The sequence below is a fragment of the Hypanus sabinus genome, chromosome 3 (genome assembly GCF_030144855.1).
Source record: "Hypanus sabinus isolate sHypSab1 chromosome 3, sHypSab1.hap1, whole genome shotgun sequence".
NCBI classification, from domain to species: Eukaryota; Metazoa; Chordata; class Chondrichthyes; order Myliobatiformes; family Dasyatidae; genus Hypanus; species Hypanus sabinus.
The window spans coordinates 162,298,870-162,312,756 of record NC_082708.1 but is presented as its reverse complement, the minus strand read 5'-3'; the positions used below and the strand labels follow the sequence as shown (position 1 = coordinate 162,312,756).

At 39.9% G+C, this 13,887-nt stretch overlaps 1 protein-coding gene across 11 annotated transcripts in view; it reads left to right on the top strand.

Moving 5' to 3' along the window:
• The window catches only part of LOC132391847 (sodium/hydrogen exchanger 9B2-like), a 204,951-nt gene that overhangs the window by 154,703 nt on the left and 36,361 nt on the right, over positions 1–13,887 (top strand). For all 11 annotated transcript variants that reach the window (XM_059965538.1, XM_059965534.1, XM_059965535.1 and 8 more), the window contains one exon: positions 4,274–4,380. In XM_059965538.1, the coding sequence (XP_059821521.1) occupies positions 4,274–4,380 (107 nt within the window). The remainder of the gene's footprint in view (positions 1–4,273; positions 4,381–13,887) is intronic.

Sequence of the window (13,887 nt, the reverse complement as noted above, 5' to 3'; positions counted from 1 at the left end):
GGTCAGAGAGAGGTGAGAATGTGGAACAGCATGCCAACGTAAATGGGGAATGGGGGGGATGGGTAAGGCATTCTTGCCTTCATAGGCTAGGGCATAGAATATTAAAGTCGGGATGCCATGTTGCAACTTTACAAAATACTGGTTAGACCACATTTGCAGTATTATGGGCTGTCTTGGTCATGATGCTATAGGAAAGGTATAAACATGTTGGAGAGAGTGTAGAGGTAATTCACCAGCATGGTGAAAGATCTCTGAACATAGCACATAGCTAGGTGTTTACAGTGGTTAAAAAGGCAGATGGGATACTTGACTTCATCAGTTCAGGTTCAAGTTCAAGTTTAATTGTCATGCACCCCTAGAATAACACCCATGAATACAGCCAAATGAAACAGCGTTCCTCCAGGACCAACAATCATGTATAGCACAAGGTATATATCACACATATAATTTAACAAGTAAACATACAGTCACACAAAAAAGTAAAAATGTATTATATTATACATTAACCAGGGGACATAATATAACAGCGGGGAGATAATTATATAAACTTAAAAAAAAACAAGTTGGTCAATCCACATCTGGCTTAACGTGTGCAGTTCTGGAAGGTCATGATTATTCAAAGTACATTTATTATCAAGTACGTGCACGTATACAACCCTGAGATTCACCTTCCCCACAGACAGCCATGAAACAAAAGAAGGGAAAACCACAGAACCTGTTCAAAGAAAAACATCAACACACCGATGCACAAAAAAAATCATACGGCAACAAAAGAAACAAAAAACACAGCACATAAAATTCAAAAGTGTCCAGGCATATTCAGTTCAGCTAAGTTTGTTAGTTGCTGCTTAACCTGCAGTGTTTTTAGCACCTTCAGATTTTATTTTAGGCATCCAGCAACAGCCATACCTTGCTTTTAGGTTTTTGGAATTATATGCTCGATCTCTACTTCACGTTGAACATCCACACTTGCTCTGTAAACGGGCCCCACATGTATGTGTGTGAAAGTCTAATTTATTGGTAAATATGGCACGCCAAAGTCAAGAAGAAGATCTCTGATATCAAGAGGTTTCCTGGACTAAATAAACCTTAGATAAATATTGACCACTTTTTTGTAATCTGCTTACCAGTTCAAATTGGGTACCTGTTGGCCACAGAGTTGACTCATTGCTTCCTTCTGTTTTTTCAGAATATTGCTGTTTCAGCGTTATTCCCCAGGTTTCTGACAGAGGAGGAAATCGTTAGCCCACTGTGTGGAAGTGTTTTCTGCTGCTTATTGTTCTTTTACTAGACAAAGCTGTGATCAATTGCAGAAACTTGCAACTAATGTCTGTGTTAGCTGAAATAACTTGGCTCAATGTGAGCATTCAGTTGTGACAGGAAAAGGATGTCTTGGATCTGGATGAGCAGGGGTTCTCAAATGGTATTTATATGGTGTCTTAAAACTTAATATCCCAAAACGTTTCACAGAAATTTGATTGGGCATTATATAGCATCAAACCATGCAAACGACAATGGTATTTTAATGTCTAACAAACAGACTGTCAAAACTAGAGGATATTGGGCATAAAATCCCAGAACATCTGTTCCAGGTTGTTGTTGGTGCTTATGTGCAAGAGGCCAGAATCAGAGGGACTTTTCAGTGTAACCAGGAAAAACCAGAGGTTTAGTGAAAAGGAATTATAGGTAGTTAACCAATTTATTCTTGACCTTTAAAGTGATGCAGATAGAAATGTGGGCCAGGATGAGAGAGGAAGCACTCCCTTTGGAATGCTGAAGGGGAAGGAAAGGGAGATATGTCAGGTTTATGTTCATGATGATAGCAGAAATTCAATGGAATGTGGAAGCTGGTGGAATGGAAGGTTGGAACCCCAATCTTGCTTTGAATAGAAGGGGAAAGAGTGAGGGCAGTAATGCAGGATGTGGTTGAGAGAACCCCGTCAACCAAGACTGTTCCATGTAGGCAGCAAATAGGCATAGCTTGGGCCTATGTAAGTTCTTGTAACTCTGCCTTTGATTTGAAGAAAGGTAAAGTTATTCGAAGGAAGAACAAGTTTAACCATATGAATGAGGATAATGGTTGGGGGGGGGGGTGCTGATTTGTCCTCTGCTCCTTAAGAACATAACAAAATAGGAAAAGAAGAAGATTACTTAATCTTCTAGTCTGCCCTGCCATCATGGCTGAAGTGCCCCAGGGCTCATTTCCTCTATGTTGAAAGAAGTGAAGAACCATAAGACCACCATGGTGTGGATGGAGGCATTGAACAATTGAACATCTTTGATGAAAATGGATCTGTTGGGACCAAGGAACTAAAAGCCATCAAAGTTGCATAGGGCAGTGGGGTATCAAAGGGTAGATATAAGTGGGAGGGGTATAAACAAGGTCAAAAGAATAGACTGAATAGAAGCAGACAGTTTGGTCCCTCGTGTCTGATGTGCAATTCATAAGATCATGGAAAAAATTCTGTATTAATTTCACTTCCTTCACCTATCCCTATAACTGTTGATTCAGGCATATGTGTCCAGAAATCCACCGACCTCAATCTTGATTGTATTCATTGACTGAACATTCACAGCGGGCTGGTAAAAACACAAGGCAACCTGTGTATTATAAGCTGGATATTACACTGAAAGGATTAGATTTCATATGACATAAGAAATAAATGTCAAAACAGACAGCATGGCTCATACAATAAGATAGACTCCCTGTATGATAAGATAGACTCTTAACCTTCCAATCTACCTTGTCATGGCCTCGCATCTTATTATTTGTGGGTAGTGCACTTTCTCTGTAACTGTAACATTTTATTCTACGTTCTGTTATTGTTTTCCCTTGCACTGCCTCAATGCACATTTGTGATGAAATGATCTGTATGGGTGGCATATATAACCATATAACAATTACAACATGGAAACAGACCATCTCGGCCCTTCTAGTCCGTGCCCAGCGCTTACTCTCACCTAGTCCCACCTACCTGCACTCAGCCCATAACCCTCCATTCCTTTCCTGTCCATATACCTATACAATTTTTTTTAATGACAAAAGGTACAAAATGAAGAAAGGTTTTTCACCATATCCTGGTACATTTTACAGCAATAAACCAATTTACCATCACTCCGTAAAACTGCTCCCAATTTCACTAAAACCACTGCCCAATTTTAGAACATTGAACAGTACAGCACAAGAACAGAGCGTCACATTGACTCTGCTGACCAGTGATATCAATTTATGATAACCCTACCTACCTGCATGTGGTTGATACCCCTATGGCCTGCCTGTTCATTTGTCTGTCTAATGTCTCTTAAACGTGCTATCGTATTTGCTTCCACCACTTCTCATGGCAGCATGTTCCAAACACTTATCATTCACTATGTAAAAAAACCTGCCTCAAGAATCTTCTTTAAACATCCCCCTCTTACCTAAAAGCCATAGAACATAGAACCTTACAGAACAATATAGGTCCTTCGGCCTTGATGTTACACTGACCTTTTAACCTACATAAGATCAATCTAACCCTTCCCTCCTATGTGCTTCTATCATCCATGTGCCTAATTAAGAGTTTCTTAGAAGTCCATAATGTATCTACCACCACCCCTGGCATCTCGCTCCGAACACTTAATCCTCTCTGTGTAAAATACTTAGCTCTGATATCCCCCATACTTACCTCCAATCACTATAAAATTATGCCCCCTCATATTAACCACTCTGCTCCCCCCCCCCTTGAGAAATAGTCTGTGGCTGTCCACATGATCTATGTTTCTTACTCTCGTAAGTTTTGACACATACATCCTGAGGGGAAAAAATTGACTGTCTACCCTGTCTATGGCTCTCATAATTTTAAATACTTCTATCTCAGTATTGAGGGTAGGGTGATTATATTTTGTAATTTTCAAAATATGTGTATCTAAAATAATGCATTTATAATTTTAAACAGAAGAGAATTATTCAACTATCACATAGGACATTTATTAATATTTAGGGAAGAATTCCTTTTTGAAACATGACCAACTCCAAAATAAATCTAAGGCCATGCCTTGTATTTTTCTACTGATATTTATGAAAATTCATTTATTTTAAATAAGCAACTGCAAGGGAAATAGTTTATAGATCACATATTTGAAAGAAAATTATAATGTATAATATAATTTAAGCTGTAAAACTCTTGATGTAGAAGTGCCAACTATGTGGCTAATTCTGCTATTAATTTTGGTATTCAAGGTATGTATAATTTAATTTGGAAGTGAATTAATTGAATTCCACTTGTTTCTTAAGGTTCAATGATTTCCAATATTCTCAGGGGATTCCTTGAAGTTCTCATTGGGGTGGCAGCAGGAGCTGCAATTGGATTGTTCCTTCGATATTTTCCTAGCAAAGACCAGGTAATGCAAAGTAGGATTATTATAATCCTAAGATAATATTACAATCATTATATAACTGTTCATAAAAGATATTGCAACTGTTCCTATACCTTATGGTCTTATGGAACTGGAGAAGCAGATAAATTAGGTATGGAACAGTAGTTATTTTACCCGTGTTGCTCTTAGCATAATTAAGGGCTTGCAGGAGACCATAATAATGAACCAGCCATTCCTTCTTCTGTACTTGCAGAAAATGTGCTCCTGAGCACATTGCTTTATTAAAACAAAAATCTGCTAACAAAATACAGGCAGTCCCCGGGCTACGTACGAGTTCTGTTCCTGAGTCCGTCTTTAAGTCGGATTTGCACGTACGTCAGAACAAGTACATCGGGTATTATTTAGTGTCTGTCAAACATTTGTCTTAGTATATAGTATATATTTTACCTTTCTATGCATATAAAACACTTAAGAAATGTATGTATTCCAATAATTAAACCACTGTGTTGCTTAGTAATAATTGTAGCTTTCATCGGGGCAGGGCCTTTCAAATGCTCCATTATTCTCACTTTATCGTTTATCCTTTAAAATTGTTCTGTTCGTTGACCGACTGTAGCCTAATGCTTTTCCAATGACCGATGGCATTTCACCTCTTTCCAAACGCTTTATTATTTCCACTTTATTTTCAATCGCGATCGCTTCCCACCAATGGAACAGAAACACTGTGGGCGGCAAGTCCCGAACTGCACCGGCTCCCAAGATCCGCTGGGTCCTAAGGACCACTGTACACAGTCAATGGAACAGAAACATTGTCGGCAGTGGGTCCCGAGCTGTGCCGGCTCCCGAGGTCCACTGGGTCCTAAAGACCACCGCACTGAGACAGGCCAAATGGGACAAGTGGGGGCTGTGCTGGGTTTGGGTTTTTGATCCTCCACAATATTCCTCATGGGAATTTAAACAGGAGGTGGCTGTGTTTTTTTTTTAAGCGGTCGAGTTGCGAGGTCGAAATCAACCCGGCACAGATGGTATGGGAGTCACTGGATCGACAACAACCCGGCATGGGAGCGGTCTGTGAATAGATGGAACTCGCGAACCTCCATTCTCCAGCCTGGCGCTGATCTCACTGTGCCACCAGACGACTGGAATGAATGGGTGGGGGGGGGGGGGCTGGTGGTCGGGGTCAGGGTCAATCTTACTAAGAACAACTTAAGCCAAATACAAAGTTAAACACTCAACACAGTGTCAACGCCAACTAATTAAAATGGCGGGCGGCATCGCGATCCGACTTAAAATGGCAGACGGGGTTCTCCTTCCTCACTTCATAAGTACGAGTTGTCCGTAAGTTGGACATTCATAACTGGGAACTGCCTGTATATTATTTTAAACATTGAAGGTCTTCCTGCATCTTGCTGACAAAGACAATTAAGCAGGATCAATAAGGTTCATGAAATGGTTTGATGCAATTTGCTTGACTTCTCTGAGGATAAAAGGTGAATAAAGAGGAGCTAGTTGTGATTTATTTGGATTTCCAGAAGGCACTTAATAAGATGCCACATAGAACTTACTATACAATAATTTAATGTGAAAAGGTGACTGGGCAGGACATGGAATGTAACGTGAGAACATGTGAGATTATCCTCTTTAGAAGGGAGAATGTAAAAGCAAGTTATAATTTTTAAAGTGTAAGATTACAAACTGTTATGATATGGGGATCCTAGTGCAAGTTCTGTTCCTGTGAACTGTTCATAACCTGAACACTTTGCTAGTTGCAAATCAAATTTCTACAGGGCAGAAAATGCCTGCAGAATCTCACCAGCTGGCAAACTGCAAATTGAATCAGATAGTCTCCCAAATACTCATTCATATGTGCAGGCTGTACATACATCATGCGCTTATAAACTAACATGACCTGTATTATGAAGCACAAAAAGGCTGGTATGTAGGTACATCAGACAATTAGGAAAGCTAATGTAATATTGGCAGTTATTGCACGGGGCATAAAAAATACGAACAGGGAAGTATTGATGCAACCTTCAGGGTACCGGTGAGACAGCATCTTGACAATTCAGTCTCAAGTATTATCATATTTAAGGAATGATATGTACCCACTGCAAGCAGTATAGGCAAGATTCAATAAGTTGATCCCTGGGATAAAAGTGGATGAAAAATAATTCAGCTGGTTGGGACTATGTTCATTGGAGTTCAGCAGAATGAGAAGTGATCTTACTGGGTAGATGGTTTGGATAATTTGGATAGACAGACTCTGATTAGGAAGCGAGATCGGCCACACGAGGTCTTTATTTCTTGGAATGTAGGAGAATGAGAGGCAAACATATAGAAATGTTTAAAATTATAAAGACATAAATAAAGTGGATAGTAACAGTCTTTTCCCCACGTTAGGGGTGACCCAAACTAGTGGGCATAGATGTAGGATGAGAGAGAAAAGATTTAAAAGAGACCTGAGGAGCTGCTTTATCACCAGTGAGTGGTTACTATATGGAACAAGCTGTGAGAAGTGGTTGAGGCAGGTATGATAATATTCAAGACGCACTTGGATAGATAATTGGAGGAGTGGCGATTAGATGGATATGGGCCAAATCCAGGATATTGGGACTAGCTGAGTGGGCACCTTATAACCATATAACAATTACAGGTCGGAAACAGGCCATCTCGGCCCTTCTAGTCCACGCTGAACACTTACTCTCACCTAGTCCCACCTACGTGCACTCAGCCCATAACCCTCCATTCCTTTCCTGTCCATATACCTATCCAATAGAATAAATAATAATAATGATGATAATAATAATACCACTTCTATAGAAGCTTGTTCTACACAGCTACTACTCTCTGAGTAAAGAAGTCCCCCCCCCCGTGTTACCCCTAAACTTTTGCCCCCTCTCAACTCATGTCCTCTTGTTTGAATCTCCCCTACTCTCAATGGAAAAGCCTATCCATGTCAACTCTATCTATCCCCCTCATCAGGTCCCCCCTCAACCTTCTATGCTCCAAAGAATAAAGACCTAACTTGTTCAACCTTTCTCAGTAACTTAGGTGCTGAAACCCAGGTAACATTCTAGTAAATCTCCATTGTACTCTCTCTATTTTGTTGACATCTTTCCTACAATTCAGTGACCAGAACTGTACACAATACTCCAAATTTGGCCTCACCAATGCGTTGTACAATTTTAACATTACATCCAAACTTCTATACTCAGTGCTCTGATTTATAAAGGCCAGCATACCGAAAGCTTTCTTCACCACCCTATCCGCATGAGATTCCACCTTCAGGGAACTATGCACCATTATTCCTAGGTCACTCTGTTCTACTGCATTCTTCAATGCCCTACCATTTACCATGTATGTCCTATTTTGATTATTCCTACCAAAATGTAGCACCTCACACTTATCAGCATTAAACTCCATCTGCCATCTTTCAACCCACTCTTCTAACTGGCCTAAATCTCTCTGCAAGCTTTGAAAACCTACCTCATTATCTACAACACCACCTATCTTAGTACCTTGATCAGCATAGACTCATTGGGCCAAAAGTATTAGTCTATGACTCTAATTCTGAGGTGCTTCGAATGTGTTGATTTCCTCAAGAAGGGTATCTAGAATTAGAAAATGTCAATTCCAAAATAATGGTTACCTATTTAAGGCCGAGACAAGGAGGGTTTCTTCTGAAGGTAGAAAATCTTTGAAACATTTCTACTGAAAGCTCTGAAAGCCAGGAAGAAGATGTTTTCAGCCTTACAGTGCATGAAGGTAGACAAATTCTCAGGGCCTGACTATATACATATTTAGACGTCATGAGAGGCTAGAGAGGAAACTGCAGAGTTCCTTTTAAAGATATGTACTTCATTGTTAGCCGCTGGTGAAGCTCCTACAGACTGGAAGATGGTTTATATATTTCCATTGTTTAAAAAGGGTAACAAGGACAAGAAAGGAAACTGGAGGCCAGCCAGGCTTACGCCAGTAGTGGGGCAGCTATGGAGGGACTGAATCTACTGGCATCTGATTAGGAGGATACAGCATGTCTTTGGATGTGGGAAGCTGTGCTTGTTGAACCATTTAGATTTTACTAAAGAAGTAAATGGAAAATGGGAGGTCGGGCAGTGGATATTGTCTATTTGGAATTTAGCAAGGCCTTCAACAAGGTCCTGTCTGGTAGGCTGGCCCAGGGAAACCTAGTTAGGTGGATACAAAATTGATTCAGAGGTAAGAAGCAAAGGGTGCTGTTTGAGGATTGTTACTTGTAATGGAGGCCGGTGACTAGTGGTGGTCTGCAGAGGTCGATGTTGGGATCTTTGTTATTTGTTACTTAAATTAAGAATTTGAATGTGAATTCACAAGACTTAATCAGTAAGTTAAATAAATGATGCAGAAGCATTATTTAAGAAGCACTTGGATAAGTCCATAGAGGAGTAAGGCTTAGAGAGATTCAGGCCAAATGCAGGAAGCTGGAATTGGATAGGTGGGCCTGTTAGGCCAAAGGGCCTGTATGCATGCTGCATTGCTCATACTCTATGATTGCTTCACCGCTCCTCCCTCCTTTACTCTGCATCTTTAACTTTAATTTAGCTCCAACTTCTGTAAAATGAAGGTCTTAGATTTGAAACATAGTGGACCAGGCCTGCTGCCTAAAATTAATGCCCCTTTGCCTGGGTCTGATGCAGAGGCCAATATCATTGATGTTCTGTATCGTCAAGTCAGATATGTTTCCAGTATTTTCTGTTTTTATTTCTGATTTTCAGTATCTACAACATTCAGCCTTTGTAGTAAGCAGAAAGCAATATTGGTATTATATTGTGAATGGTCTGAATCTTGCAGGAAATATATACCCCATTAGTATCCCAGAAATTTTCCCACAAATGGAAGAGTGCAAATTCTCAAAATACGCAGAATGGTTTCTATCACTTCACTCTTTGTTATGCACACAGCCACCTTGTTCAAGTCTCCTGGTTACTATTTTAAAATTATTAGAATGATAGTCTTGTACATGACAGTGAAATTTTGCCTATCATCTGGTTTGTTTATAGTGCTCTAGGTCATCCTCTAGGTCAGAATGCAAAAAATTTTAACAAATCAATTTCATTCCTACAGGTAGCCAGTTAATAAAGATTTGAATGATGGCAAATTTTCATATTTTTTAGTTATTTCATTATTTATTATTATTTCTCTCTTCTTCGCCCCTCCCTTTCTATCTCTCTATCTCCCTCTCTCTCTCTCCCCATCCCCTCCCCTTCCCCCTCTCTCCCCTCGCGCGCTCTCTCTCTCTCTACTCTCTCTATCTTTCTCTCTACCTCTCTGATGCACTATCAAATACTCCAAAAGACTTTAGAAGTAGAGTAAGTACTGAAAGGCTTTTAATAACAGTAAAATGGATCCACATCCGTGCTGTATGTCTATCCGGGACTGTGGGAGGAGCAGTGACACAATCACCTTTATTCAGGGGTCTGTGGGAGGAGCCACAGGAGCAGTCAGCAGAGGGATGTGTCCAGGCATGTCCAGATAGATAACCCAGTTACAACCTATATACATGGTTTACCACACTCTATCTTCTTTTGGATTTTAAATCATCCTTTTTCACTATTGTTCCCCTTTTTTATTAATTAGTAAGATTAAAGAGACTTAACAAAAGCAGAATGAGGTGTCAGATGTGTCATTATTCTTGTAGAACCATTATGACCTGTGCTTTTAATATGTTGCAAAACAAAATACTTTCAAGCTGATAAGTGGTGTAAGGAAGTCTAACAGGTCACAAATAGATTGTTTTGTTTTATTAGCATATGTACGAAGGTACAATGAAAAGCTACAGTGCATTGAGTAGTAAAGATAAAACAATAGCAGAGTTCAGAATAAAGTGTAACCGCCACAGAGAAAAAGCAGTGTAGGTAGGGAGTAAGGTACAAGGTCATAATGAGATAGATTCTGAGGTCAGGAGTCCAACCCAACAAACTACTCAGTAGTCCTTCACAGTGAGTATACTGACACTGTCCTTGAAACTGGTGCTACATGCTTTCAGGATTTAATCTGCTTTCTAACAAGGTTCTTCTCCTTGTGTTGAAAAGGATATATAAGTTTATAATGGCTCGGAATTTGCAATGACAAAAACAAAGAAGCTAATAGAGTATTTCTGATGGCATCATCTGGAGTACACATTTAATGCAAAAGCCCAAAAGTTACTAATGGTAATAGTCAACAGTGCAATCAGTGTAGATTGCCATATGTTTGTTAGGAAATTTGCTTGTTGAAAAAGTATTCTAACTCATGCTTTGTTGTATGAGATATTACATGTTTGAAAAAAGAAAAAACATAGTTTAGTATGTTGTCTACATGGACATTAGCAAGCCATTTGACAAGGTCCTGCTTGGGAGGTTGGTCAAGAAGGTTTAGCCACTTGGCATTCAATATGAGGTACTAAATTGAAGTAGATATTGGCTTTGTGGGAGAAGCCAGAGAGTGGTAGGAGATGATTGCCTGTCTAATTGGAGACCTGTGAGTAGTGGTGTGCCGCAGGGATCGGTGCTGGGTCTATTGTTGTTTGTCATCTTATCAACGATCTGGATGATAATGCATTTTAACTGGATCAGCAGGTTTGTGGATGACACCAAGATTGGGGGTGTTGTGGAGAACAAGGAAGGCTATCATGTCTTGCAGTGGGATCTGAACCAGCATGAAAAATGGCAGATGGAATTTAATGCAAACAATGCAAGGTGTCGCACTTCAGTAGGGCTCACAAGGGTGGCTCTTACGTAGTGAATGTTAGGACACCGAGGAGTGCGGTGGAACAAAGGGATCTGGGAATACACCATCATTGAAAGTGGCATCACAGGTAGATAGGTTCGTAAAGAAAGCTTTTGTCACATTGTCCTTCATAAGTTAAAGTATTGAGTACAGGAAATGGGATGTTATGTTGAAGTTGCATAAGACATTGGTGAGGCCTAATTCAGAATATTGTGTGCAGTTTTGGTCACCTACCTACAAGAAAGATGTAAGTAAGATTGAAAGAGTACAGGGAAAATTTTAAAGGATTTTGTTGGGACTTGAGGATCTGAGTTATAAGGAAAGATTGAAAATAGGTCAGGACTTTATTCCCTAGACTGTAGAAGATTGGGGGTAAATTTGATAAAGGTATACAAAATTATGAGGGTATAGATAGGGTAGTTTTTTTCCACTGAGGCTGGGTGGGACTAGAACTAGAGGTCTTGGGGTAAAGGTGAAAGGTAAAAAGTTTAAGGGGAAGATGAGTGGAAACTTCTTCATTCAGAGGGTCTTGAGAGTGTGGAATGAGCTACCAGCACAAGTGGTGTATTCAAGCTCCATTTCACAGTTTGAGAAGATTGGTTAGGTACATGGATGATAAGGGATATGGAGGGTTTTGGTCCCACAGCAGGTCAATGGGTGTAGGCAGTTTAAATGGTTTCAGCATATTATATGGACTGAAGGGCCTTTTTCTGTGCTGCACTTTTCTATGACTCTACAACTCTGTATGTAGTCTATTTCATTACTCCATGCATTATAAAATTAGATGTTAAAGTACCTATTTTATTTACAAGTTAGTCTCAAAAATTATGTTTGAGAAATTTCTAAAAATTAGAACTTTGCATTTTCTAATTTGCTGATTGTTAGAATTCTACAGTGTGGTTGAATCCTGAGCCATCTTGAAGTCATGACATTGTGAATGCCAGAGGTCATTCACAAAACTGCATCTCCAAGTTTGCGGATGACACGAAGCTGGGCGGCGGTATTAGCTGTGAGGAGGATGCCAAGAGGATGCAGGGTGACTTGGATAGGTTAGGTGAGTGGGCAAATTCATGGCAGAAGCAATTTAATGTGGATAAATGTGAGGTTATTCACTTTGGTTGCAAGAACGGGAAAACAGATTATTATCTGAACGGTGGCCGATTAGGAAAAGGGGGGGGGGGTGCATTGACCTGGGTGTCATTGTACACCAGTCATTGAAGGTGGGCATGCAGGTACAGCAGGTGGTGAAAAAGGCAAATCGTATGTTGGCATTCATAGCAAAAGGATTTGAGTACAGGAGCAGGGAGGTTCTACTGCAGTTGTACAAAGCCTTGGTGAGACCACACCTAGAATATTGTGTGCAGTTTTGGTCCCCTAATCTGAGGAAAGACATTCTTGCCATAGAGGGAGTACAGAGAAGGTTCACCAGATTGATTCCTGGGATGGCAGGACTTTCATATGAAGAAAGACTGGATCGACTAGGCTTATTCTCACTGGAATTTAGAAGATTGATGGCGGGATCTTATTGAAACGTATAAAATTCTAAAGGGAATGGACAGGCTAGATGCAGGAAGATTGTTTCTGATGTTGGGGAAGTCCAGAACAAGGGGTCACAGTTTAAGGATAAAGGGGAAGCCTTTTTAGGACCGAGATGAGGAAAAACTTCTTCACACAGAGAGTGGTGAATCTATGGAATTCTCTGCCACAGGAAACAATTGAGGCCGGTTCATTGGCTACATTTAAGAGGAAGTTAGATATGGCCCTTGTGGCTAAAAGGATCAGTGGGTATGGAGAGAAAGCAGGTACAGGGTTCTGAGTTGGATGATCAGCCATGATCATTCTGAATGGCAGTACAGGCTCGAAGGGCCAAATGCACCTATTTTCTATGTTTCTATGACAACAAAATGACACCAGTAAAGGGGAAGTTCACACCATAAACACAACAAAAGCTTTGAGGACAGATTTCTTTGAGGTCAGCATGTGCACAATTCTTTTTTCATGTACTACAAAGCTCAGCTTGTTATTAACTTATTATTTCTCATTTTCAGTGTGTGTTCTTCATTGTATTATATAACCTATAAACAACAAGGAGAGATTTTCCCTAAGTGTTGAAAGCTTTTGAATAGTTTTACATTATGTAGGTCACTTAACAGTGCCTTGAGAATGATTTCCATGACTCAGTAATGCATTGTGTACTTTCTGCCTGTTTTTTTCGAACATCGGAACATTCTGTGGTTTAGCTGGAATTTTGTAATAAAGCAAGGTGTGCAATTATGTGATGTTGACAAATCATTTCACCTAATGGGAGTTGCCCTATGTGCAAAGTAATAATTTGTGTAAGGTCTATAGCAATTTGGATCTATGCATTTTACAATAATTGATAGTCAGCAAACCAAGTACATCTGAAATAGATTAATGAATGATGATTAAATTGCATTGACGCCTAATGTCTCATAAATGTTTTAGAGATTCTGTTGTAAACACGTTGGCACAGAGTGGAAAGTGAGTGCTTGCAAACACCCTGCCAGTGGGTCACACTACGCTAAGGATCATTCAGCTAATGACGAAGCATTTCCAGATCTAATCAACAGAAAACAACAAAAACACTGTTATAAGTTAGAGGCAAAGAGTTAGACAACACAGAAACAGACCCTTCAGCCTACCAATTTTAAGCAGAGCATCAAACACTCATTTGTAGTGAGCAAAGAATATAAAACAGTACAACACAGGAACGGGTCCTTTGTCCAATGTTGTGCCAAACTAGTTAAACTAATAAACCTAGTA